Source organism: Megascapheus bottae, chromosome 3, assembly GCF_031878675.1.
Source record: "Megascapheus bottae isolate mThoBot1 chromosome 3, mThoBot2.hap1, whole genome shotgun sequence".
In the NCBI taxonomy this organism is placed as follows: domain Eukaryota; kingdom Metazoa; phylum Chordata; class Mammalia; order Rodentia; family Geomyidae; genus Megascapheus; species Megascapheus bottae.
The window spans coordinates 61,470,327-61,497,734 of record NC_143511.1 but is presented as its reverse complement, the minus strand read 5'-3'; the positions used below and the strand labels follow the sequence as shown (position 1 = coordinate 61,497,734).

Below are 27,408 nucleotides of genomic sequence, written 5' to 3'. Positions count from 1 at the left end.
GGACTATGAAAGGCATCCTTAAAATTTCAGAGTTGAGGGTTTTCTCATTTATTGAGACTTACTAGCTTGAATGTGTCCTGTCAAGTGGAAAGTACTAGTATCCCCATTTACTGAAGAAAACCAAAACACTGAGTAGTTTGGCCAAGGTCTGTCATGGCTAACTAGGTTTAACTGGTTCAACTGGTATTATTAGGGAAGAAGTTATCCAAAACGTTTCTTCGTTTATTTTCAGTGCTAACATGATCCTATAAAAAGAAATGTTGTTTGCTTTCTTTTTTCTTTTCCCCTTTCTTTTCTTTTTTTCTTTTTGCCAATCCTGGGGCCTGAACTAGGGCTTTTATGTTTGCCTTTTTTTCCCCAATATTGGGGCTTGATCTCAGGGCCTGAGAATTGTCCCTGAGTTTCTTTTGTTCAAGGCTAGCACTCTACCACTTGAGCTACAATGCCCCTTTTGGCTTTTTCTGTTTATGTAATACTGAGGAATCGGACCCAGAGCTTCATGCGTGCTAGGCAAACAATCTACCACTAAGCCAAATTCTCAGCCCTATGTTTGCCTTTTGTATACTTAAAAATAGAGTACAAGATACAGGGATGTAGTCAATTTCAGATTAAAAATGCATACATCTGAAGTGGTTGGCCATGCAACTGGGGGAACCTACTGCCACCTAGTGGTATTTATGTGAACTGCATCAAGGTAGCTGAGGAGAAAAGGCTTTCCGGTACCAGTGTAGCAAGCCAAAACTTGGTAAAGTAGAATCTACCAACCAGCATATGTATTCACCCTTATTTGCAAAAGATATTGCCAGATTAGTGTGATGAGACAAAAACTGTTTCAGTTATTCCCACCTGTTCCTCTTGTTCCCATATCCCCAACCCAGTGTGTGCTGGGTACACACATTACTGATGACTGTCTACTAATTAGTGCCTAGGCAGTCCATAGGTCTAATCATAGGAGGGACTTTTGTTTTTCAGTGCAATTCCCAAGCTCCTACATGTTCCAAAGCAAATAAAGGTTTGTTAAATACATATGATGTGTATGTATTTTTATTTTCTTTTGTGTGCTGGTCTTAGGGCTTGAACTCAGGGCCTGGACACTGTTTCCGAGTTTTTCTCTCCCCTCAAGGCTAGCACTCTACCACTTGAGCCTCAGTTCCACTTCCAGCTTTTTGAATAGTTAACTAGCAATTAGCGTCTCGTGGACTTTCCTTCCCACACTGGCTTCTAACTGCAACCTTCAGATCTCACCCTTCTGAGTACCTAGGATTACAGGTATGAGACGCCAGCGACAGGTTTTGAGTGCATATGTTTGGCCCAAATTTATCACCACTGTATGAGTCAGGCAAGATTAAGCAGCAGTTTATTTGAATACTTATATAGTAAACATTGGAAGGGAGTGTGTGAAGGATTAAAAGGGTCTTTTTTTTCTTTTTTGAAAGGTCCAGGCAGAGCGGGGGTCCCTGGGCAGTTCATCTGTTCACAGGGCAGTAGACGCCCGAAACTTTTGGGTCAAACAAAACACAGCGGCTGTGAGGGCCGTGCACTGACGAGCCAAGAGTTTCACACTCAGGTCCTGGTAACCTTTCTCGCAGGTCAATTTTGCAGCTTCTACAAACTGATAGTAGGTGTAGACCACATCCCTCAGGTTTCCAGCTGCTTCTCTGTGCCGAGCAGAGCAGCGGCTGCAGTCCGTGAACTGGAAGCACAAGCCAGCCAGCTGGACCAGGTGCAGGAAGGTGTCACGTACCGCACCCTGCATGTCCTCGGGGGACTGGTCCATCCTGATCACGTGCTGACAGCTTGACAGGAGCTTCTGGGAGCCCATGCACAGGTGGTTCCGGCTTTCTGAAAAGTGCCAGGTGCACTTTTCTGGAGGATGCTTGTTTCCAACCCCCCAAGAAGCTTCTAAAATGTCTTGCATCTCCAGCAAGCTTTCCATGAGTTGGACAAAACCCTCGGGAGTGCTGGTGGGGGTGGCTTTCAGCTGGCGCAATGCTCTGGAGCAATACTCTGGCCAGATGTGGCTTTTCCTTGATGGGGATGCTGTGCTGCAGCTGTGGGCCCGAGCAGCCCTCCAGGGCAGAACCACTGGACCTCCTGCTGGAGGTGGTGATGTGAGGGGTACAGCAGGATGTGCTTGCGTCCCCCCCTCTTCTTCCTCTGTCTCAGACTGTGGCGCACGGAAGCATGTGGCATAGGAGAACTGGCAGCTGCACTGCTCCATACCCAGGCCAGGGATCACCACCTCATTCACACCAGCAAAACCCAGAGACACGGCCCTCGTGAGACTGGCAGAAGCTTCGGGATGGCTCTCTGAGACAAAGCACAGGAAAGATTTCTCAGTAGAAAGGCAAATGCTAGAAGGGTCACCTTTGCTTTCGGATAGTTCTTGGCAATGATTGGAAGCTTCTAAGAGGTGGGACTCCTCTTGACGTGGTGGTGGCTCTGTCAGGGAAGGTTCTGGGGTTAAGCATATCTGCTGAGACGTGTCCCCAGTTGCTGCATCCTCCCCTGCCTCATGATTAAGTGGCACTGCCTTGACTTTCTCTGGAAGAGAAACTGATGAGCTGGTCTGCTCCCCAAGTAAGAAATCTGAGTCTAAGTCCAACTCTGTCAACAGTTTTTGTTTTTGGGCTTTGCAGGCTTGGATGTGGGGAGCACTGCTTTGGACTTGGGGGCTTCTGGGGAGAGGGGAAGGGCTCTGCTCAGTTCCAGGAGTCTCTAAGAAGACGCTAATTATTTCACCGGCTGGGGTACTAGCATCAAGCGCCTGCAGAACGGTGTCTGACGCATCACCTCTGGAGGCACTGGAAGCCTTCCCAGGTCTCTCTGGAAATAGGTCAGCACTATTTTTGTTTGTAACTTCGCTGTCACTTCCCATTTGTTGCTCCTCCTCAGTAAAGACAGAGGCCACCTCTCCTGAATTCATCTCACATTTGTTACTTCTAGGCTCATCTCCAGGAGACAACAAAGGCTCTGTGTATTGGCAGGCAGTTTCTTGTGCTTGACATGTAAAAAAAGATCCCATTTCCAACTGGACATCTCCCAGCTCCATTGTGTCTCCTGCAGAGATATTATGTGGCTCTGGACCATCAGAGTTATGGCTAGCAGTGGAGAGGGGGAAGGTACTCTCCTCCGGCTCTGTGGCTGTTTCTTTGGGTGCAGTGCTATCCAGGTCTTGAAATGGAGATGAGATTTGGAAAGCCTTTGTCTGAGCCACCTCTGGGTCAGGGGAACCTGGGTTGGGAATGTAAGGCTTGATAGCCGAGGAAGGGTCAGCAGAGGCTGCCTGAGGTGGCCCCTCACGACTGTCCTTATTGCTGGGATCAATCCGGAGGCGAATGGCAGAAATACAAGACACACGGGAGTCAATGACTGACTTGGTTTCCATGGTTTCTGGCTCCATCTCCATGACCCTGGAGGCTGGGTTTTTGCTCTTGGTCTCCCTCAGGGAAGCCAGCAGCCCCAGGGCCTTGGTCTCCAGGAGGCCTGGTTCACTCTGCATGTCCTGTAGAGAGGACACGGTGGGGGAAGGTGCACCGAGGGTCAGGTAGGGCTCCCTGTCATAGTAGCACACATCGTCCATGCTTTCCAGAGAGGTTGATGGCAGGAGGGGAAAGGAGACTTGAGAGGTATAATCAGTCTGCAGGAAGGATCTTCTTTTTCTTAGGGTCTTGGCATATTTCTTCACACCTCCCCTCCTGCTTGGCTCTCTTCCATCTGGCCCAAGATGTGAGCCATCTTCAGGGTTGCAGGTGCTAGTTTTATTCTGCAAGCTTGTGGCACTGGATTCTTCCATTCTAGGCCCTGGGAGTCAAGACAGAAAAAAAAATTGTGTATAAGAGTAAAAGAATAATGATATATAGAGCTTAGGTTCGACACTTAAACTTGCCTGGATTAAAATTCTAGTTGGTTTGTGTAACTTTAGGCAAGCTGAGTTTTGGTCTCAGTTTCCTCATCTGAAAGATGGGGATAATTGTGATAAACCTTTTTTGGAGTTTTGGTCACAGAATCTAAAATTTCTTTTCTGAGAATGACTTCTCTTCAATGGTCTGCTAGTCAGATATAATAATAGTTATTTTTTTTGTCAGTCACGGATGGCTTGAACTTGGGGCCTGGGTGCTGTCCCTGAACTCTTTTGCTCAAGGCTACCACTTTGAGCCATGGTACCACTTCTGGTTTTCTGGTGGTTAATTGGAGCTAAGAATCTCATGGGTCAAAGGGTAGAGCACTAGCCTTGAGCAGGAAAGCTCAGAGACAATGCCTAGGATCTGAGTGCAAGCAAGCCCCCAATACCAACACACACACACACACACACACACACACACACACACACACACACACACACACACACACACACGCGTGCGCGCGCGCATGCACGAGTCTGTGTGGAAGAATACAGAGAAAGTGAGGGACAGGCACAGGCCATGTCACAGAAGGTCTCACAGCTCACTCACAGCTGTTCCTCTCTGAGAGGGATAGAAATCCCTGGGGAAAAGGCTGAGAAAGAAAGGAAAGGGCAGCTCCCAAGAGGTCACCCTCAATGTATGTGTTGCTTTCCAGTGTTTTTCCTTCAGAGTTCGGAGGGGGGGAGGGGAGAGAGACAGAGAGAGACAGAGACAGAGACAGAGAATGACAGAGAGAGACAGAGACAGAGACAGAGAATGACAGAGAGAGACAGAGACAGAGACAGAGAATGAACGCTAGTTTAAGGTTGGCTTGGGAAGCCATTCTTTGTGGAAAGACACTCCACACTCTGCTAACTCTGCTAGAGTGTGGAGTATGAGAAACATGAGATAAAAAATCAATGGATCCCCTACTTCTTTGGGGTCTCCAAAAGAACTTCAGCATCACCCACAGTGTGCCTGTCACATTCTTCTGGCTTCAATATTCATTTGAAGTAATCACGGGCCCCGCAAAGACACAACCACTCCCTCTGCTGGGCACTGCTGTCCAAGCCTTTTCTTCTTGTTCTAGACCATTTGGCAACTCATCCATGGAGACTTCCTTGGTTGCCACTGTGGAATGTACCCATCATCTCTGCTTGTCCACAATTCTCCCAGTCTGCCTTGTAGCTCTGACCTGAAGCCATGATACCTGTGAATGGGCCACAGATTCAGATCTGCCTTCGCTAGCTTGGACAGGGACCTTTTGTGCTTATCTGTCTTTCCCTCACAGCTTAGCCCTGGGCCCTTAGGAGTTCGTGCCTTCTGAAGGCTGCAGTGGAAGGCTTACCTTCCAGGGTGTCTGGTGGCGTGAGCTTATCAGCTGCATCAAAGTATTCCTCATCTGAACTTCCATCCTCATAGGCCAGTGGTGGGGACAGAGCCAGGGCTTCCGGTGTGGTGCCAGGCTGCACTTCTATCCAGCCCTGCTGGCCCCACGCAGCTGGGCCCCCGCCCTGTCGGGAAGCAGTGCTCTCTGAACTGTCGCTCAGGTGGCTGGCAGGGGAGACTCTGGAGCAGAGACTGTAGTAGTCCCTCGGGCTGTCCTCATAGAGCCTGGGGTCCAGCTTGCTTGCACTTAACTCTGCTCCCCAGTTACAGGCCTCGGGAGCTATACCCTGGGGACATTCTGTCTTCTGGCCCTGAGGGTTGACAGGCTCTGCCAAGTCTAGGAGACAGAGGAAGCCACTGGTCTCAATCCTGCTAGTCTCTTCTTGGCTATCACAATCCAGAGCCTCCTGGAAGCCTGGGGAGTTAAAGTGGAAAAAGCCAGACCTGCTGGAGGAGCAAGTATCTAGATCATCCTCTTCCAGGGCGTTTATGGACTCGCTCGAGCCGCTGGTCCTGCAGCCCCTGCTCTCCGTGTTGGCTGAGTCTGATGCCTCAGACTCAGCACTGTCTGTCATGCTGCTGGCCCCGCTGGTACTTGGGCCCCTTCTGGCCATCTCAGGTGTGGAGCTGGCCTCAGGAGTTGGTTCATCTTTAGCAAATGTTCTACAGAGACCCAACTTTACCAGGCGCCGGTCAGAGAGAGTCTCCAGCACACATTCCACTTCTGACGACTCCTCTGAGTCACTGCAGGCTCTAGACTCATAGCCTATAACACAGGAGGCAGCAAAGGTTATCAACCAGCATTCAGGACTGGCAGGTGCCTACACCTGCTCCTGACAAAAGGGGAAACTGATCCAGGCACTGGTGGCTCACACCTATAATCCTAGTCACTTAAGAGGCTGAGATCTGAGAATGATGGTTTGAAGCCAGCCTGAGTAGGAAAGTCCATGAGACCCTTATCTCCAATAAATTACGCACTAAAAAAAAAAAATCTAGAAGTGGAGCTGTGGCTCCAGTGATAGAGCACTAGTCATGAGCAAAAGAAGCTCAGGCCCTGAGTTCAAGACCCAGGACAAGCACAATTTTTTGAGAGGCCGGGTAACACACCTATGCTGAACATATGGACAGGCTTACTTTTTTCTTGATTCCATTCTTTAAACGGTACAGCAAAAACTATGGATTAGGTAATCTACAGGTGATTTCAAATATATGGGAGTATATGAATGGTTTAATAATGCTATTATTCAACAGCATTTCATAGGAGGAACTTGAACATCTGTGGATTCTATCCAACAGAGTTTTTAGAACCAATCTCCACAGATAACACGAACTGTACTGAATCTGCCTATTCTCGGAAGGTGATTTTGGCTAATTTTGTTCATACGAAAGAAACACAATACAACGGTGCATGCCTTGACCTCTTCCCACTTCCACATACTATGACATCATATTGGCAGCCATGTGAGACTGTTTATACAACAGAATTAGGTAATTATCCCCTGCAGAGACAGTCATTAAACAATCAGCTGAGGACATGTGTGTCATTGAAGAAAAGCCTGGTGGAAACTGGATGTGGCCTGGGAGTCTGTGTTCTTATTTCCTTATTCCTTACTGACGTTTTGAAGTCCTTAAAAATACAAAACAAAACAAACACCGGGGAAAAAAAAAGAAAAGAAAACAGCCTTCCAGATTGACACTGGACTCCTAGCTATTTAGGAGGTTGAGATCTGAGGACTGTGGTTTGAAGCCAGCAGGGGCAGCAAAGTCTGTGAGATTCTTATCTCCAATTAACCACTAAAAATTCCAAAGTAGAGCCATGACTCAAGGAGTAGAGCACTAGCCTTGAGCAAAAATGTTCAGGGCCAGTGTCCAAGCCTTGAGTTCAAGCTTCCTAACACCAACCAAAAAACTTTCAGCAACTCTTTCTTCTAAACAGGCAAGTTACAATTTTCTATTGTAATTCAAGATAATGCAGAAGAGTGCACCGGCACGGAAGGGAACCAAGCCATCCACTTTCTGAAGACATATCGCCTCTTATTTCTAAGAAATGATCATAAGAGGCAGTGGATGTTAGAGATACAATAGGATATGCTAAAGGAAATCAGAGACTTTCCGTCGTGTCCCTGGGCGTTAGGGGAATTTGAGATACAAAGGAAGCGTTTCTGGTATTTATCACCTACGTCCCGTTTACTTGGAAATAAATGAGAAATCATCCACAGGAAATCTTGGCTCAACTCATCACTCCATTTAGGCTGCGCTAATGGGTCTGTGCTTTTTGGGCAGGACTCAGAGCCTTACCTTCTTCAGCCGATACTCGGTGCACTTGCTGTCTACTTCCAGGCCAGAGGAAAATGGTGGTAACAGGGTCCACAAACAGCCTGTAGTACCCAGCAATCAGGCAGGCTAGGTCTTTTGCACTGTTCGATTCCAGCAGCAACGTCAAAACCTTTGAAGGAAAAGAGAACTTTTCTGCTTATGAAGGGCCAAGGGACAACAAAGCCTTGTAGGGTCAAAGAAAAGATTCCAAGTAAACCTAGCCATGCTCTGTGTAGTGCTCCATGTTCTTATCTATAAGACTCCAAATACAGTGTGGGCACACACCCAGAACACAGTTCCTCCCATCACATCTATACAAGGTCTCCTCTCTATCTTCTACCCTAGCCTCACACTCGACCCTGCTCACTCATATAATGGGAACCCTTTAACATTTCACCCAGAAAAGGGAAAGAAGTAAAGACAAGTACAGAGTGAGGAAGAAGATGGTAAGAAGGACAAATCATCATTCATGAGTATGTTGAATTAAGCCAAGGGAGAGAAGGATACATTTAGGATCTTCCAGAGAGGGTCAAGAAGTACCCTGGACTATCCATTTTAATTTCTACCACTTACAACCCTTAGGCAGCCATTCTAGTACCCACCTACTTCTAGGAACTCAAGAAATTTTGAGTTCAGAGCTTTCTACTAGGAAATCACCTGGCTTAGCTCAGCTTACACTCTCTCCCTCCTCATCCCCCCATATTCTCTCTCTCTCTCTCTCTCTCTCTCTCTCTCTCTCTCTCTCTCTCTCTCTCTCTCTCTCTCTCTCACACACACACACACACACACACACACACATAACAACCCTTTTGGGATGTTCTTAGGATTACAGCTTTTTTTTTGCGGGGGGGGGGGTCTGTCCTGGGCCTTGAACTTAGGGCCTGGGCACTGTCCTTGGGCTTTCTCAAGGCTAGAGCTCTACCACTTGGGCCACAGCATCATTTCTGGCTTTTTTTATGTATGTGGTATTGAGGAATTGAATCCCAGTCTTCAAGCATGCTAGGCAAGCACTCTACTACTAGGCTAAACTCCCAGCCCAGGATTGTTACATCATTTTTCATCAGATGGGAAAGGATAGACAAGTCATCCTTAGAAAGAAGATATGAAACATTAGACTTTATTGTTATCCAAACACATATAAACTACCCTATAATAATTTATCCTGCTATTTTACCTTAATATCCTGAAGATACACCTTAACCATGCTCACTTTCTCAGACTCTTCTGTCAACTCGATACGGTTGATGCTGGCAAACTCTGCCAGAGTAGACATGATGTTGAGTTTGCTGTTGATAATTTGGCTAATTCCATACTTGGCTCCAACCAGAATGGCAATGTAGGATTCTCTATCCTGTAGCTGCGGAAGGATGGAAGAGAAAATTAATTTGCATTCACAAGCTGATGAAAGAACACTGTACATGCAAGAAATGGTATCTCACTCTGCAAATCCTTGATTTCTACTTTAGATCATCAGCATTCCCCCAAACTATTACTGATGGTGAGCTCTGTCTGTAGCTAAATTAAAAAGAAATGTATCTCCTATAAGACTTGCCAATGAGGACTAATGTTGCATAAACACAATCAGTACTTTTCCACTGCTCATGTATTCATGTATGTCCTCTTGAAATCTTCACTTTACCAAGTAAAATCTTGACCCACCTTTAAAAGCTTACATCAGAACCTAATGCCTGTAGAAAGCATCTACCTCCTCAAACAAGTCTTTGGTATCGTTCCCATATCACTTCTTTTGTACTTCTCCATCAGCAATGAGTATGTCTAACATATCCTCTTCCCTTCTCTCTCTCTCTTTCTCTCTCTGTCTTTCTCGGTCTTTGTGTCTGTCTGTCTCTCTAACATTCTCACTTTCTCTGTCTCTTGCCTGGACTGGCCTAGAACTCTTGATTCTTCTGCATCTTTCCCCCTGAGTAGCTGTGATTACACAGTTAGCGTTTAATTACTAGTAACAAGGTAGAATAATTCTAGTACATGGTAGTGTCCTTGAGCATTCTGGGCTAAAACATACAGTGATTTGCAGAGAATTATTTATTTATTTATTTATTGCCAGTTCTGGGCTTGAGCACTGTCCTTGGAGTTTCTCAAGACTAGAGCTCTACCACTCGAACCTCAGCAACACTTCCGGCTCTTTTCTATGGATGTGGTACCAAGGAATCGAACCTGGGTCTTTGTGCATGCTAGGCAAGTACTCTACCACTAGGCTAAACTCCTGGCCCTTGCAGAGAATTTTTTTAAGGTCCCATACAAGCAGGACACCCGTGGTTCTCTGCTACGTACCATTAAAGTCGCATTAAAGATTTTCCCACCATACGTCTTGAGCTCCCCAAGGATCTGCAGATAATTTAAACGTAGCTGAGCAGCAGAAATAAGTTGCTTAAATAGAAAGGGGGAAAAAAAAAACCTGGTTGAAGTTGGAGTTATTTACTTGCCTAAAATCCAAGCAATGTTGAGAATGTTTTCCCTGCGGCTCCACTACAGAAAAGCAGGGTAGGCTGGCAGACATTGTGGCTATATTACCTTCTGTCGGGGTTCCAGCAAAGTCTGGTTCCTCTTCATGTGGTAGCTAATGGCTTTCTTGATGTCTTTGCCCTTCATGTTTCGGAGTAAAGTTGGAGATATAAAGTTCTCTATTCCCCAGTCTTTTCTGTCATGAGAAATTAGAGACAAGGAGGCCTATTTTACAGTCTACTTGATTCTAATAAAAAGCATAATTGCATTTAATTCACTACTTAATGTTCCCTTGACACAATTACAAGCCTCTTTCTCCAATAGAAGTAAATATATTATAGATGGATGGATGGATGGATGGATGGATGGATGGATATAGATACATAGATACTGAGTTTTTTCTTTCATAGACCCACATCACGCACATTCCACAGAAATCACTGCAGCCATTCAAGAAGTCAAACCCAGTTGTTGACCATTCTGTGAGCAGTTTACTTCTGGTGTGGTATTTCATTCATCTAAGCAAGAGTTCTCAACTTTATCAAGACAACACGTGACATGCTTGTATATATACACACCATACCTTATCTTCTTTAGTTATGAGATCAAACTCAAGTTCTTGTATGTGCTAGACACTGAGGTATATTTGTAGCTCAACCACTCTTATGGATCAGTAGCACAATGCATCTGTGAATCTCCAAGGATAAGCTCCAGAATGGTCTTAGCTTCGCAGCCTCAACCTTGCACCTCCAAAACTTGTTAAAAAAACAGCATTCCAGACTCAACTCCTTCAAGATTTGAGTAAAGACATCAGACCTAGGGTGTGTTCTATTTTTAAAATTTGGTAGGTTGGGTACAGTGACTCATACCTGTAATGTTAGCTATTCAGGAGACTGAGAGCTGAAGAATCAAAGTCTAATGTCAGTCTGGACAGAAGAGTTCACTTAGCTTCATCTCCAATTAGCTAGCAAAAAGTTAAAAAGTTAAGCCAGTGTTCAAGTGGTAGAGTGTCAACAGAGCAAGCACAAGGCCTTGAATTCAAGCTCCAGCGCCATCACACATAGTTTTAATGCACAGAAAAGATACAGATGCTCTTGGTGGGATAGGGGAATGTTTACAAGCTGAGTGTTTCACACTCAGAGCAATTCTAAGCTATAAAACATGAGGTGAGGGCCAGGAGTTTGGCCTAGTGGTAGAGTGCTTGCCTAGCGTGCACGAACACCTGGGTTCAAGTCCTCGGTATCATATACATAGAAAAGCCAGGAGTGGTGCTGTAGCGCAAGTGGCAGAGTGCTAGCCTTGAGGAAAAAGACAAAGGATGGTGCTCAGGCCCTGAGCTCAAGCCCCAGGACTGGGTGTTTCATTGCTCTATTCTATTGAACACTCTAATTTCAATTTACTACTAAAGCCTTCTTCATTCCCCAAAAGGGATTTCCGTGATGTTCTGTTTACAGAAAATGTAGCCCATTGCAAAAGACATCCAAAACATGAGAGGTGAGAGGGCGAGGGAAGGGATGACACCGTCCAAAAAGAAATATACTCATTACCTGACTCACGTAAGTATAACCCGTCTCTATATATCACCTTTATAATAATAAAAAAAATAAAAAACAAACAGGTATGAGGATCCTGAGACTTGCATCTTGTTCTGGTTAAGGGTCTAATGCAATAGTCATTGCATTAGAAAGAATTCATTCCCCTAGAAAGAATTCCAAGACATCCCTGCCCTTTGAGGGAAAAAGCCTAACACTGAAGTTGTCAACTGACAGCCCAAGACTTCTTTACAAGGGGACTCCTGTGTCAGTCCATCTGGAGTTGGCTTTTACCTAGAGGGAACAGCCAGGTTCTAACATCTGGGGAAGCCAAGCTGGTAGAAAAGAGTGGAGAGGGAAATGGGTAGAAGGAAAAGGACAGCTGGACGGGGGTGAATATCAGCTTTCCATGGAGTTTGGCCATCGTGGCCCTGGGCCAACAGAGTCACAAGTGCAGCACAGCTGCTATCCGCTGACACTTACTCTATATACTTCAAAGAGATCTTCTGTGGTTGGGCACATGCGTAGATTCGCTCCTGGATGTGCAGGGCTGCGAGCCGGAGCGCAGAGTTGCATTTCATTTCCACAGCAAAGCGCTCCTGGAGCACGTCACTGCAGCTCTAGAAGAGATGACACACAATAGTTAGCACAAAGAGCAGGCATCTTGTGTCCCCTGTGCCTATCAGGTGAAAGGCAGCAAAAGTTCTTGGCTGTATGACATTGGTTAAGTTACTGACTCTCTGAGCACTGGTTATCTTCTGTTGTTGAATGAAGATAGTCAGGTCTACTTTGTGTGACTTCTGTGAGGTTTAAATGAAACAATAGATAGGAAAACAGGTATGATGTATATAGTAATATAGAAATATAAAGTGTTGGTGTTATTGCTGTGGTTATTACTAAGTCCTGTTATTACTATTTCCTGGAAGACTTTGGACAAGTCAATTTACCTATTCTAAATTATTTCTTCTGTAAAATTAACTCTTTTTTGTCCAGATAAAAATGATATAGCAAATCTTATCCAAGGAGACAGATCAGGCTAAGGGGTCAAGAAATCAGGTTCTGATTCTGCCACTAAGTGAAGATCCAAAAAACTATGTATCCCTTCCAAGACTCAGTTTCATCATCTGTAACATCCCTCTTAGCAATAAAAATGGAAATGGTAATGACCCTTAAATGGCATTAGGAAATACATTGTTTGCATTGAGGAGTAAGTCTAAATTTCATGGTTATATTGCAGCAACTCAGTGGCAGAAAAAAAGTAGGTGAGGGAAAACTAGGCCTATTTTTCTCCAGAAAGAGATATACCCTAGCCAGGCACAGGTGGCTCATGTCTGTAATCCTAGCCAGTCAGGAGGTTAAGATCTGAGGGTCATTCAAAGGCAACCCAGGTAGGAAGCTCTATGAGACTCTTACCTCCAATTAATCACCAAAAAAGCCTGAAGTGGAGCTGTGGCTCAAGTGGTTGAGTGCTAGCCATAAACAAACAGCTCAAGGATAATGCCCTGGTCCTGAGTTCAAACCCCAGGGTACACACACACACACACACACACACACACACACACGGACATGGACACGTGCACAGCACACATGTGCACACCAACATGCCATTTCTGAAGCTATCGCCATCATTTCTGGAAGCACGTTCCAGTTACCTGCAGGTAGAGATATTCAAAGGCCACAGGATCTTCTTTCAGGAGGTCCAAGGGGTCTTTGGGAACAAAACACACCCTAAAGAGGCAGCGGGAATCATGGGCCTCTTCCCTTTCCACTACCTGCCAGGAGTAAAGAAGAGACAGTAGATCTTGTAATTTCCTCTGCCCCTGCAAGCTCTTCCACAAAAGCAACTTCACAAAAGAAAGACAGGGAAAGAGTCCACTTCTATTTCAGTGCTTCTCAAGACAATCAGACTTTTGTCTTTTCCCATGCATACAAAATATAAAAGGTTCAAAGAGTTTGGTTTCCCACTGATCTATCTCTGGGGTCCTCTTTTCAGTTTCTTAGGAGCTCTTCCAGAGATAATCTTGCTATATATTTACATCGACCCGTGTGTGTTCTTTTCCATAGAGAACAATATGGTCTGCATACCCTTCAGCCCCTTTGACTTCTCCACTGTCTTAGGAATTTTTCTTTCCGCTATAAAGACAATACAAGTAATAACAAAAAGATTTGCAAGCCCCAAAGCTTCCAACAGGTGAAAGACCGGGGTTTGTGCTTAGAAGCAACGATGGATACCCAGAACGTCTTCCCCAAGGTCATCCTTCCTCATTTGCTCTCCAGCTTCAGAAGCCCACCATCTTCCATGTGGCAAATTCCCATGTATCTTTATTTATTTTTGCTCATCCAGGAACCTCGGCACTCAGGGCCTAGAACTCAGGGCCTAGAGCTTTTTTTTGCCCGTCTAGTGCTCTAACCACTGGAGCCATAGCACCATTTCTGGCTTTTTATGAGTTGTTTATTGGAGATAAGTCTCATGGATCTTTCTGTCCAGGCTGGCTTTGAACTGTGATTCTCAGATCTCAGCCTCCTGAGTGGCTAGGATTACAGGTGTGAGCCACTGGCACTCAGCTTGTACTTGGCTTTAAAAGTTAGCACAACTGCCAGGCGCTGATGGCTCATGCCTGTAATCTTAGCTACTCAGGAGGCTGAGATCTGAGGATTGCAATTCAAAGCCAGGACAGACACGAAAGTCGGTGAGACTCTTATTTCCAATTAACCCCCCTTTCCCACATAAAAAAGCAAACAATAAAAAAATACATGGATGTGGAACTACAACCCCAAATAGTAGAGCACTAGCTTTGATAGAAAAAAAAAAAGAAAGCTCAGAGCTCAGAGACAGTGTCCAAACCCTGAGTTCAAGCCTCTCAACCAATTAAAAAAAATAAAGATGGTAGAATAAATTCCTGAATGGTCTGCTGTTTTCCCCATCTTACCACTGGCAGGCATGGTCTGCCCACCTGCTCAATAAGTTCCTCCTCGTGTAGCAGGTGCAGCCTTGAGATGCTGTACTGTTCTTCCAGGGCCAGTGCAAAGTACTCAATACTTCGGATGGACAGCTTCTCCTTCACTGTGAGGATGATGTCCTGGCAGGCACACAGGGGCACGGGATCAGCTGAGAAGCTGGACGTTCACATTGCTCCCCTTTACTTCTGTGACTCCCAATTTCCCCCTTGGCAATATATGACTTCAAACAAATAAACGAATAGACAAGAACAACAACAATCCCCAAAGCAGGTACTGGTGGCTCATGCCTGTAATCCTAGCTACGCAGGAGACTGAAATCTCAGGATCATGGTTCAAAGTCGGCCTAGGCAGGAAAGTCCATAAGACTTATCTAACTCCAATAAACTATGCAGAAAAAGCTGGCAGTGGAGCTGTGGCTCTAATGGTAGAGTGCTAGCCTTGAACAAAAGAAACTCAAGACAATGCCCAGGCCCTGAGTTCAAGCCTCAGGACTGGCACAAAAAACAACCAACCAACCAATCAACAACAACAACAACAAAAAACCCTACACCATCTTTCTGGGCAGTTGTACAAATAAATGAGCTAACACAGGAGTTGGCTCATCATTGGTGCTCAGCAGATAGTAGTTGTAGGATCCTTTCTCCTGGGGAAAAAGTTCAAGTTGAGTCTCAATACCTTCACAGTTGTGTTTGCCTCAAACTTGAAAGCTTTGGTCTGTCCATTCTCCAAGTACAGCTTGAGCACGTTGGGCATACACAGCAGAGAATTACCCTGGAAAACACAAGAGTAGTGTTGTGCCTCTGACACACTTTTCCTGCCCCTGGATGTGTCAGGTTTTGGCTACCTGGCCTTCCTTAATTTTGGAGAGGATGATCCTCTCACCCTTCACCACTCATGGAGGGCCTTTTCAGCATTTGAGAATTTCTCCAAAGGATAAGCACAATTTGCCATAGGACACACATGAGAACTGTTGGATAGGTTGGGGGTAGAGAAGAGTGAACTTTGTGCCTTGAGCATCATGACGCTGCATGAGCCAGGGAAACATTTCATGACCATCAGCTGGCCTGGCTCTGCTAGTTGCCACTCTTATTTTATTTTATTTTTTTGTCGGTCATGGGACTTGAACTCTGGGCTTGGGTGTTGTCCCTGAGCTCTTTGGCTCAAGGCTTCAACTCCAACCTTTGAAGCACAGCTCCACTTCCCTTTTTCTAATGATTAATTAGATAAAGAGTCTCACCAGAAAACCAGAAGTGGCACTGTGGCTCAAGGGGTAGGGCGGAAGCCTTGAGCTGAAGAGCTCAGAGGCAGCAACCAAGCCTTGAGCTGGAGCCCCATGATCCACAAACAAAGAAAAACAACATTTAGAAAAAAAAATCTATATCCATAACCATATTGCATCACTACCACCATTTACTTTTCTCAAGATTTCTTCCAGTATTTCTCAGCTTTTAGAGAGATGGTACGATTCTGTGTTCACATTTTACCCAATACCTATTTCATATGTAATTTTAATGTGAACTTCATGGGTATAATCTCCATGGCTTTGAGATGAAGTCTTAGAATTGATGTACCCTTTCCTGTGCTCTAGACTTGCAGCCCTTGTACTATTTTTAGCTGTTTAAAATATTGATACTGTAGATATCCCTAAATATATGAAGTGTGCGTGTGTGTGTGTGTGTGTGTGTGTGTGTGTGTGTGTGTGTGTGTACATATGCGCCAGTGCTAGGACTTGAATTCAGGCCCTAGATACTGTCCTTGAGTTTTTTTTTTTTTCCTCAAGGTTAGTGCTCTATCACTTGAGCCAAAGCTCTACTTTTGGCTTTTTTTTTTTTTTTTTGCCATTCCTGGGGCCTGATCTCAGGGCCTGAGCACTGTCCTTGAGCTTTTGCCTTAAGGTTATCATTCTGTCACCTAAACCACAGCACCACTTCTGGCTTTTTCTATGTATGTGGTACTGAGGGATCGAGCCCAGGTCTTCGTGAATGCTAGGCAAGCACTCTACCACTAGGTCAAACTCCCAGCCCAACTTTTGTTTTTGGCTGGCTAATTGGAGATAAATATCTCATGGATGTTCCTACTCAGGCTAGCTTCAAGCCTCAATCCTCTATCTCGTGAGCCACAGCTCCACTTCCAGGTTTTTTGAGTAATTTATTGGAGACAAGGGTATCCAGACTTTTCTGCCCGGGCTGGCATTGAACCATGATCTTCAGATCTCACCCTCCTGATTAGCTAGGATTACAGGCATGAGCCACAGTGCCTGGGCTTGAGCTCCTTTTCATGGCAATTATTAAATTGTTTCTCTTTCTACCTGAAAATGTTTGAAGCAATTTCCAAAGCCCCCAGCGAGTACATGACTGTAGCTATTTCCTGAGCCATAGGGCTTTTATAATCTTTTTTATTTATGTTCATTTTCTAAGGACCAAGTGTCACTTTATATTTCCCTTTAAATTTCCTTAACTGTGAGAAATGTTAAACATAAGTACTATGCTGATTTGCTACTTCAGATTCTTCTGGAGTAATTGTGCACCCCTGAGGCAGTCTTATCACTTCTCAAGGAGAGATGTTTGCTCCTTGGCTTTATCATACCAACACTTGAGAGGATGCATAGACAGGTCACTAGCTTTACTGTCTCTGATATTCTGTTTCATTCTGCAAATTCCCCTGGAACCCAGGACTTGTACGACATCCCCAGAGATACCTTCCAGAGCCCTAGTCCTCTAAAGTGCTCTTCCCATCAATTGATCTAGGGTTTTGTTTGTTTATATGCTGCTCTTGGGGATTGAACTCAGTTCCTGGATGCTACCCCAGGTTAATGCTCTACCACTTGAACCACAGCTCCATTTCTGGGTTCTTTGGTAGTTAATTAGAGATAAAAATCTCATGGACTTTCTTGTATAGGCTGGCTTTGAAGCAGGATATCATATCTCAACCCCTTGAGTAGCTAGGATTACAGGCATAAACCACCGGGTACCTGCCTCTAATCTAGTTTTATAGCTGGTTTAGCTCTTAAATTGGTCCTTGCCTGGTCTTCTCAGCATAGACACTCGTGAAGGGGGAGGTTGTGCTGACCTGGTGTACGCTTGCAAGAGCTCTGCTTGCCTTGGGAGTGGATTTTTCCTCCTCTTGCCCCTCATTATGCATTTACTCTTGAATACATATGTTGAATGTAAACTGAATCTGCTAAAGATGTTCAGTCCTGGGCTGGGAATGTAGCTTAGTGGTAGGGTTTTTTGCCTAGCATCCACAAAGTCCTGGGTTCGATTCCTTAGTATCACATAAAGAGAAAAAGCTGGAAGTGACTCTGTGGAAGATGGTTAGCCTTGAGCAAAAGAAGCTCAGGAACAGTGCCATGCCCTGAATTCAAGCCCCAGGATTGAAAAAAAGAAAAAAAAAAAGGAGGTTCAATCCCTTCTCACAAACATAGACATGCAGATTCAAATATAGCTCACTGATAACATCTGTGGTCTTTCCTTAGGCATTATTAATGCACTGGCTCCTTCCTAAAGCAGGTTTGGTGAATGTTGGGCTCCTTTAGGCAGCAGGCAAGGAAGAAACTAAGATGCGGGCTGTGAGCCTTCATTAATATGGCCATGGAAAGCCCCACTCTTGTAACCATTTGCGTGTCTCTGAGGGTGTCAAGAAGACCAGATGAGGACAAGCTTTGACTGGAAAATTTCAAAATCTAATGCTGATTACTGAATTCAGAAAGGCAATAGGAATCAGTCATTGTATAAATTATGAATAAATAAGCACTTTATCTAACACTTTAGATTAAAAACATCCAACTCCAGCCAAGATTTTCCCTTTACAAGTATGTCTCCTGATATTCCACTTCCCATCAACGTTGGGTGCCTTTATATAAAAAGAGACTAGATTTCATGTGGTAGTGAAAAACTAAAAAAACAAAACAAACAAAACAAAAAAAACCCCTGAAGTCTCAGACTTCTGTCTATTCTGAGTGCATGAGCTTAGCAATTAATTCCTTTAATCTCATTACATTTTTGCTTGTTCTTTTGTTAGACTATCACCCTGCAGGATATTATTTGACTAAGGATTATCTACTCAAGAAATGTAGGGCACCAGCCAGGAGTTTGGCCTAGTGGTAGAGTGCTTGCCTAGCATGCATGAAGACCCCAGTTCGATTCCTTGGTACCACATACATAGAAAAGCCAGAAGTTCAATTCCTTGTTACCACATATACGGAAAAAGCCAGAAGTGGTGCTGTTGCTCAAATAGTAGAGTGCTAGCCTTGAGAAAGGCCCAAGGAGAGTGGTCAGGCTCTGAGTTCATGCCCTAGGACTGGCAACTTTTTTTTTTAATTAAAAAAAATGTAGGGCACGTAACAGGTCTGGAGATGATGGGCTCTTAAAAATACTCCCCTCCTATCTCTCTTATCAATATTTTTTCAATAATAAGGTTGAAGATTCATCATGGAAGTTAAGCATTGGAATCTGGAGATAAAGAACAAAGTCAGAGGAGCCGGGAGTTTGGCCTAGTGGTAGAGTGCTTGCCTAGCATGCACAAAGACCCGTGTTTGATTACATGTTACCACATACATGGAAAAAGCTGGAAGTGGTGCTGTGGCTCTAGTGGTAGAGCTCTAACTTTGACAAAACCCAAGGGCAGTGTTCGGGCTCTGAGCTCAAACCCAGGACCAGAAAAAAAAGAATAGAGACACAGAATAACATATAGCCACACATTATTCTAGAGCTCTAACCTTGCCTAGAGTGTGTAGGTATCTTTACACGTATTTTTCAAAGAAAGGTCTCTTTTTTTTTCTTTTTGGTTCGTTTTGTCCAGGCTGGCCACAGACCAAGATGTGACTACTTCTGCCTCCTGCATAGCTAGGATTACAGATATGAACCACCATACCTGCCTTGTTAATGAGATAGAGTCTTGGTTATTTTTTTTCCACTCAGCCAGCCTGGAACCACAATCCTCCTGACCTCTGCCTCCTGAATAGCTGAAATGGCAGACATGAACCACTGTGCCAGATGGTCTGCAGGCAACTTACTGACAAAGGGCACTTTGTTTAGGACTGAGGATTTCAGCTGCCACAGGGGGAGCTCATCAGAATCCACAGCAATGTTAATCCTTGACCTGCAACATACCTGGCTATGTCCACTGACAAGCACTTCTTCTGCAAAGTGTACCTTCACCGGGTTAGTCTTCAACCTGGCCCTCTTCTCCTCAGTCAGGAAGGAAGATTTGGGGATTCCCTGAAAGACATTAGCAAACAGCATATGCATAAGATGCATGCATAGTGTCTCATTTCTTAACAAAACAGACACACACAAAAAACAGCTGGTGCCACTTCAACAAGTTATAGATTCAGTGGACACGACCAGGAAAGGAAAGTATTCCATGGAAAGATCTCTTCTAAAGTCTAGAGTTTCCAATATAGATCACATTCTCAAGTGCCCAAAAAGTTGAATATTCAAAACGGAAGCAACAATGATACAATGACAAGTGAGCTGGCCTTTAAAGTAGACCTGCATTCCAGCCCAGGTTCTGCTACTGAACAGGTGGGGCAACTCTCCCAAACACAGATTTCTATGAAAGGAATCCAGGGAAGTTACACGTGCAAAACCAAACCACGCAAAATGAGGCCTGTGGCCAGGTCCTTATCCCTTTCTACCCAGTGTAGGTGTCAGGGCTGCCTGAAGCCCTAAGCCCTGCGATTTGTCGTTTATCTCTCTTTGCTCTTCTCATATGGAGGGTACCCTCTTTTCTCCAGAGACAGAAAGACTCATCATCCGTTGGCACAAATAATATGGAGAAGTCCTTAGAGTAGATCGTATCAGGCTAACACCTGCTAGATTTATATGACCAACAGGATATATTCTTCTTGGAGGAAACCTCAACACATTATCTCCCAGCTTGGCATCTTATGTTCTTCTAATTTAGATAGTTCTTTATTCCAGCCTTTAGAATATCTAGATGAGTCCTGACATGAAACTCTGGGCCATGTTCTGTGTAGCTGAGGAAAGAGGTATGGAACAGCAACCAGGAAAATTAAATTGCTGAAATGTTTATGGATGTGGATAGCATCATGTCAGTGTCGTGATGTTCATTAATTGAATGAAGAATCCTGAAATTTTAATTCAAAAAGATGGATGTGATCTTACTGGCAACTAGAACCTTGGTGTGACTGTACAGATAACTATAATTCATTATCTCAAATAAATAGGTTGCTTTAAAATCACCACCCCCATTAGGACAACATTTAGTAGGAGAAAGAATATAGCAATGTTCCCAAAGAAGAAATGACTGGCCTTCCAATCAAGAGGAACAGAAGAAATAGAAAAAAAGGGAAGTTATGATCCAAAATTAGTGATGAGATTACCAGTCTTCTTCAAGTGAATCAAAGACTCCAAAGCCAAGTGCATCTAGTTCTATTAGATAACACAACTAGCATTACCTAGGATCAAAGAAGAGAAGAAATATGTGGTATCTAAAGATAGCCAAACATCAAGTTTCCCAGAAAATGAATACTGAGGATAAAGGAAAGCACATATTGACAAGCCTGTCATTAACTCTTGGCAAAATCTAAGACAAGAGTGATGATGAAAGGGCTTTGAGACAGCTTTCAGATCACTAATGACTAATACAGAGTTACCAAGAACAAGTGAGAGTCAACCAAGTTCACTTTTCTTTTGCAGATAAGAGTCCAGATTGGTAGGTCGGGGTCCTGTGGGTCTAGTGGTATTCCATTCTTGCAAAGCATTTGATGAGCTTTCCTATACTCTCCCTGTGGAAAAGGCCAGATGCAGAATCATTAGAAAGACTCAAAACTTAGTGACCTACACTCAAAATAGATCTCTAGTAGCAGAAATCAAGGGAAAAAAAATCAAGGAAGTAGCAATCTCAAAGAGTCATCTAGGCACTAGAAACATGTAAAGCAGGAGAAACTTTGAGTCAAAAGATCAGGAAATCACAAACATAAACCAAAAAAAAAAAAAGTAGAGGGAACAGGGCTGCCAAAAGCTGCGAGATGAATTGTGAGTAGTCAAAGTGGTATGTACAACCATCATCAGCTGAAATATCCAAAAGAACAAAGAACCAGCGGCAGCATAGAGAGACCGAGAAAAGGAATGTGTTACAAGGCAACCATTGTTGTCTCTTACCTGGATGAGGGTAAGTCTGCAACAGTTAGGCCCAGAGAGGAACATGCTAAAGAAAAATGACCTAGCTGGGAACTAGAAGTAGGAAGACTTAGGAGGAGGATATGCCCTACCACCAAAGGAAAATAACTCCAGCTGGCCATGGCCCAATTAAGCCTTTCAGCCCCAAGGTTCCCTGACTATAAAATTACAGCATGTCAGTACAATGGGCCAAAGCAACATGACTTGACAGGGATGAGCATGAAATATGGCATTGAGGATCAGGGGGAAAAAAAACCCAGTTGCACAAGCATGGGATTGGAGGAGTTGGCTTGGAAGCTATTCATTATAAAACCAGTTCAGTATTTCTTTGACCACAAATGTCACCCAAGCCAACAGGATGATTGGGCTTGCCAAAGTGTTAACCCAATCTTGGATTTCTCTAGTACTCTCTGGTGCATGCCAGAAGCCTTGCCTCCATTCTCACTTTCTTGTTAGGCTTGTGGTCAGATTCCAATTACATTGTGACCCAGGAAGGAACACTTTTCCATCAGTAGCCAAAGAGTGCACACACACACACACACCACATTAATAAGGAGCAGTTGCTTAGTCTGACAGAAGGCAGGCCATTTCATACAAGGTAAACTTGTTTTGAAGGAGACTGTTCAGTGGGAGTCCTTGGGAAGAAGGGCCTCGTGACATGGGATCCATCCACCCATGAAACTGGCTGCTTTGCGAAAAAAATGCATTCTGCCAGGAAATGCCCAACCCTTAGGCCTCTTGCTGACTGCTACATGGGAACATTAATACTGCTACCCTAGCATCTAAGATATACTGTAAACTGCCTACTGATATACAGTTGTGCCATCTCATTTTTTTTTTGCCAGTCCTGGGCCTTGAACTCAGGGTCTGGGTGCTGTCCTTGGGCTTTCTCAAGGCTAGAGCTCTACCACTTGAGCCACAGCACCATTTCTGGCTTTTTTCTATGTATATGGTACCGTGGAATCAAACCTGGGGTTTTGTGCATGCTAGACAAGCAATCTACACTAGACTAAACTTCCGGTCCATGCCATCTAATTTTTTAGAGACATTTAAAGGCTATAAACTACCCATTCATTATTCTAGGTCATTTCATCTGTGAAAGGAGGATAATGAGAGTATTTGCCTTACAGGAGGATTTTCTCTGGGTGAATTTAAACAACACATGAATGATTAGTATGGATATAATCAATATAAACAAATGTAGATTTTGAAAAATTAAAACCAAAATATACTTTTCTATAAAATTCTGCCCTTGGGGCTGGGAGTTTGATCTAGTGCTAGAGTGCTTGCCTAGCATGCATGAAGACCCAGGTTTGATTCCTTGGTACCACACACATAGAAAAGGCCAGACGTGGTGCTGTGGCTCAAGTGTTAGAGTGCTAGCCTTGGGAAAGCCCAAGGACAATGCTCAGGCCCTGAGTTCAAGCCCTAGGACCGGCAAAAAAAAAATCTGCCCTAGAGAAGTAGTCATTAATATTCAGCTTTACAATTTATTATTTTTAAAATCAATTTCTGGCCATTGTAGGACACTAAGAATCTACTGTGACCACAATGAGCCTCTTTGCTGAAAAAAGACAAGTATGTCACAATGTTTGTAAACTACTTCATACTTCTGGTAGAGGCTCAGAAATGCAGTCACATTAAGGGCATTCGTGCATGCTGGGTAAGCATTCTACCACTGGGCCATGCTCCTGGCCTTAATGACATTACTCTGATGTCCATCCACTGGCCATAATATTGGCTTTCCTGGTCCTCCAGCATGTACTAGTCACATTCCACTTCCTCCCAATCCTGTGGGAATCTCTAGAATGGTGCTGGAACACAGTATTTTCTTTTCTCTTCTCTTTTTTTTTTCTTTTCCCGTTCTCCCTCCCTCCTTTTTGTGTGCCAGTCCTGGCCACAATAGTCAAAGGCTCCTGCTCTTGCTCTCTTGCTTGGATTTTCTGCTCAAAGCTAGTGCTCTACCACTTAAGCCATACCTCCCCTTCTGGCTTTTTGCTGGTTAACTGGAGGAAGTCTGCAGATTTGTCTGCTTGGTTGGTTTCACACTGCAGTCCTCAGATTTCAGCTTCTCAAGTAGGTAGGATTACAAGTGTGAGTCACTGGTTGCCATTTCCTAGGAGTCTAATTCTTCCCCTCCTTTTCATTTTTGTGCATGCAAGGCGAGCACTCTACCACTAGGCCAAACTCCCAGCCCTTCCTACTTTTCATTTTTAAAGAAGATAGAGCTCTATGCTATTTTCCTCTCTCTTCCTAACAGTTTTATTTTATTTTTTCATTTTTTGGAAATGCAGTAAGACATCCCCCCATCTAATTAAGATTAAGATGTTTACCACTGACATGATAATCAGAGCAAAAGAATGGCTTAACACCTGCACTGCCATTTATACTAATTAACTTTCCCTATTTTTATACTGGCTTCATATTATTTCATAGACGAACCACTTACTATAGAAAAACCTCCATTTATTGTGTATAAAACACTTGGTGCGTCATATTTGTGGCAAATATCTTCATACTAATTTCAAAAACTAAGCACAAAGGATAAGACTTGATCCACCATATTTCTCCCCAGCCTCTATACATAAGGCGTCTTTCTACAACATAGCAGCTGATAGATACTCATCCATGTTGTTTATATGGTGTTTTTTTCTTTTTTGGGTCATGAGGGTTGAACTCGGCCTGGATGCTGTCCCTGAGCTCTTCAGCTCAAGGGTATTACCTTAACCCTGGGCTTGAGGGCTGTCCCTGAGTTCTTCAGCTCAAAGCTACTGCCCCATCCTTGAGCCAGGCCACACTTCCCGTTTTACTAGAGGTTAATTGGAGATAAGAGTCTCAGGTCCTTTTGTGCGTGGGCTGGCTTTGAACCTTGATCCTCAGATCTTAGTCTCCTGAGTAGCTAGGATTACAGGTGTGAGCCACTGTACCCAACTGTTTACATGTTTTATGTTTTTTTTTCTTTTTATATTTAAGGTCAAAAACAGCACATGAGTAAGATAAGTCTGTATTGTTCTACAATGCTCAAAGAAATGTACAAGTATGATTTCTTGCAAAGTCATCTTTTCTCCCATTGGCTGGGATCTTATATTTATTACACACTGGATCTTACAAAAGTACCTATTTTTCAACACCCTATTTAGTTAACTGATATGTCCAACTTTTCACCAGTATCAGACTGCTTTAATGATTGGAGCATTATTAGTTTTAAAGCCTGTACATTAAGGCCATCTTTCTTCTTTCATCTTCTAATTAGTGCAGATAATAATACTAGTTTTCTTGTACTTTTATTGTACTTTTTGGTGCTAGAGGTCACACTAAGGACCTTACTCATGTTAATAATGAGCTAACCCTTAGCCCACTTAAGTAATATTTTAATTTCCTTCATCTAGGGCCTACACATTTTTTTTACTTAAGATTTTCTATTTATAATTTTCTCCCATAAAGTGCTAGTTCTTGGATTTATCAGCTTTATCATTTTTTTGTTTTCCAAACCATTTTATTTTCTTTACTCTTGTAACATTTATTAGTACTTTCTTCGAACTGAATATTTGACTGATCTGTTCATTTAAAAAATAATAAAAGCACACTTAAGGTTATAAGTTATCCTGAGTAAAGCTTTAACCTTACATAAGATTTTAAGAAGTAGAAATCTAAGTTTTCATTATTCTGTGAACAGTATACAATGATACTTTTATTTGATTCCATCTTCAGAGAAATGGAAATAGCATTTCCATTTCCAAATGGCTGGATGATATTAATTAAATTTTTGTTAGTTATTAGTTTTCATTTTAAGTGGATCTATGTAGTGTTTTGTTTCAATGTCTCTCATAATGAGAATTTTGTCAACTTTTCCTCCCTGGTAGTTTTTGCTCTTGTAACTTGAACACATGCTTCTCCTGGTCTAATTCATAAAGGCTCCATGACCTGTGGTGATTCAGGAAGGCCCATTTCTTCCCCAAGCCTCATCTCTGCCACATCTTGACCTCAATTGATAAGACACTGTTACATCCAACACTTCATTTGGCTCTCAGGACAACTCAAGGCACTATCTGTCATCTCTATTGTTTTACAAACGTGAAAACTGGAACAAACCATGTGCCCCAAATCATCCTTTCCAAGCCTGTCTTGATAATGTCCACTTTGGCACCTTTTCCCCTGTTCCTCACTGTCACAAGCATAGCTATCTCCTTGGCTAGAATGCAAGCTCTTGAAGCCCAGACCACATGTGCTTCCTCCACATCTGAGAGCCTTGATGAAACTAATATGTAAGACAGAGAAAGATTTACCGATGTGAAACGAACAACCGTGATTGAAAGAGAATCTTCAGCTTCCCTGAAAAAGAAAAAAATAGAATAAAGGTAAAAAAAAAAAAAACATTTAGTACTTCTGTGGTGCCTGTGTGTAAACGACTGGCAGAATTGTGATAAAGCGGCCTTTTTGCATAGGCTTCTTTGGTTCAGCAAAACCAAGGATGTTGGGAGAAAGTGCAGATTGCAAAGGAACTTGAGAGCGTCCACAGTGCTGCTTTCTCTTTAAGAAAACCTCCAAGCACCCACCTCTACCATCTGTCACACCAAAAGCCACTAAATTCAGTCTCATTCAGCTTATCTAGTTGACTAATTTTATATCCTAAAGTAATTTTTCAAGAAAACATAGCAATAAAACAGATAAGTTGCTGTTTCAAGAAACAGAGGCTAAACATTTCACTCAATAGAATGAATGTGTGTAGGTAACATTATTTATCAAATAAAAGCCAACCAGTCTGTGTTGTGTGGGCACAAAAAGTATAATAAACTCAGTTATATAATCACCATAAAAGGCATTTGTATCTCTCATTAACTGATAGATTTCCAAAGTGATTAGATCAGCAAGACACCTACCTGTTATACTTTTTTGTGTGTGTCAGTCATAGGGCTTGAACTTTGGGCCTGGGTGTTGTCCCTGAGCTCTTCAGCTCAAGGCTACTGCTCTAGCACTTGAGCCACAGCGCCACTTCCAGTTTCCTTGTGGTTAATTGGAAATAAGAGTCTCACGGTCTTTAGTGGTTGGGCTGGCTTTGGACCACGATCCTTAAATCTCAGCCTCCTTAGTAGCTATGATTATAGGCGTGAGCCACAGGTACCTGGCTCTTACTTAATCGTGTGTGTGTGTGTGTGTGTGTGTGTGTGTGTGTGTCCATTTTTGGAGACATAGTCTTGCTATACAGCCAAGGCTGGTCTGAAGCACCTGCTATTCCTGCTTCTGTCTCCCACGTACTGGGATTACAGGTATGCGATATCACACCCAATTCACTTTCTAGTAGCAGAAAGACCATGGAATGAATTCATGTTTTCCTTTCTTTTTGCCATTATAACAAAGAAAAGCACTTTGAAAAATAATTTCATAGCTGGGTGTAGTGGCTCACGCCTGTAATCCTAGCTACTTGGGAGACTGAGATCTGAGGATCATGGTTTAAGCCAGCCCTGACACTGAAGACCATGAGACTCTTATCTCCAATGAATCACTAGAAAACCAGAAGTGGTGCTGTGGCTCCAGGGGTAGGGCAGTAGCCTTAACCTGAAGAACTCAGGGTAGTGCCCAAGCCAAGAGTTCAAGCCCCACAACTGACCAAAAAAAATAATTTTATTTGATTTCTTACAATATGAACCCATAGGCTGGTAGAGGTTTCCTTTTCTTTAGTAGCTAAACACAACTTGAGGTTTCTAAGTACCTGAATGC

General features: G+C 43.5%; 1 protein-coding gene across 1 annotated transcript in view; it reads right to left on the bottom strand.

The window, feature by feature from the left end:
- Positions 1–1,346: 1,346 nt before the first annotated feature.
- Frmpd1 (FERM and PDZ domain containing 1) overlaps positions 1,347–27,408 on the bottom strand; it is an 85,178-nt gene continuing 59,116 nt past the window's right edge. The window contains exons 5-16 of the mRNA XM_090330276.1: positions 25,977–26,022; positions 19,657–19,764; positions 15,221–15,316; positions 14,539–14,664; positions 13,237–13,356; positions 12,068–12,204; positions 10,122–10,248; positions 9,882–9,977; positions 8,764–8,946; positions 7,572–7,719; positions 5,233–6,039; positions 1,347–3,804 (exon numbers count right to left, since the gene is read on the bottom strand). Of these exons, the coding sequence (XP_090186402.1) occupies positions 1,475–3,804; positions 5,233–6,039; positions 7,572–7,719; positions 8,764–8,946; positions 9,882–9,977; positions 10,122–10,248; positions 12,068–12,204; positions 13,237–13,356; positions 14,539–14,664; positions 15,221–15,316; positions 19,657–19,764; positions 25,977–26,022 (4,324 nt within the window). The 3' untranslated portion in view covers positions 1,347–1,474. The remainder of the gene's footprint in view (positions 3,805–5,232; positions 6,040–7,571; positions 7,720–8,763; positions 8,947–9,881; positions 9,978–10,121; positions 10,249–12,067; positions 12,205–13,236; positions 13,357–14,538; positions 14,665–15,220; positions 15,317–19,656; positions 19,765–25,976; positions 26,023–27,408) is intronic.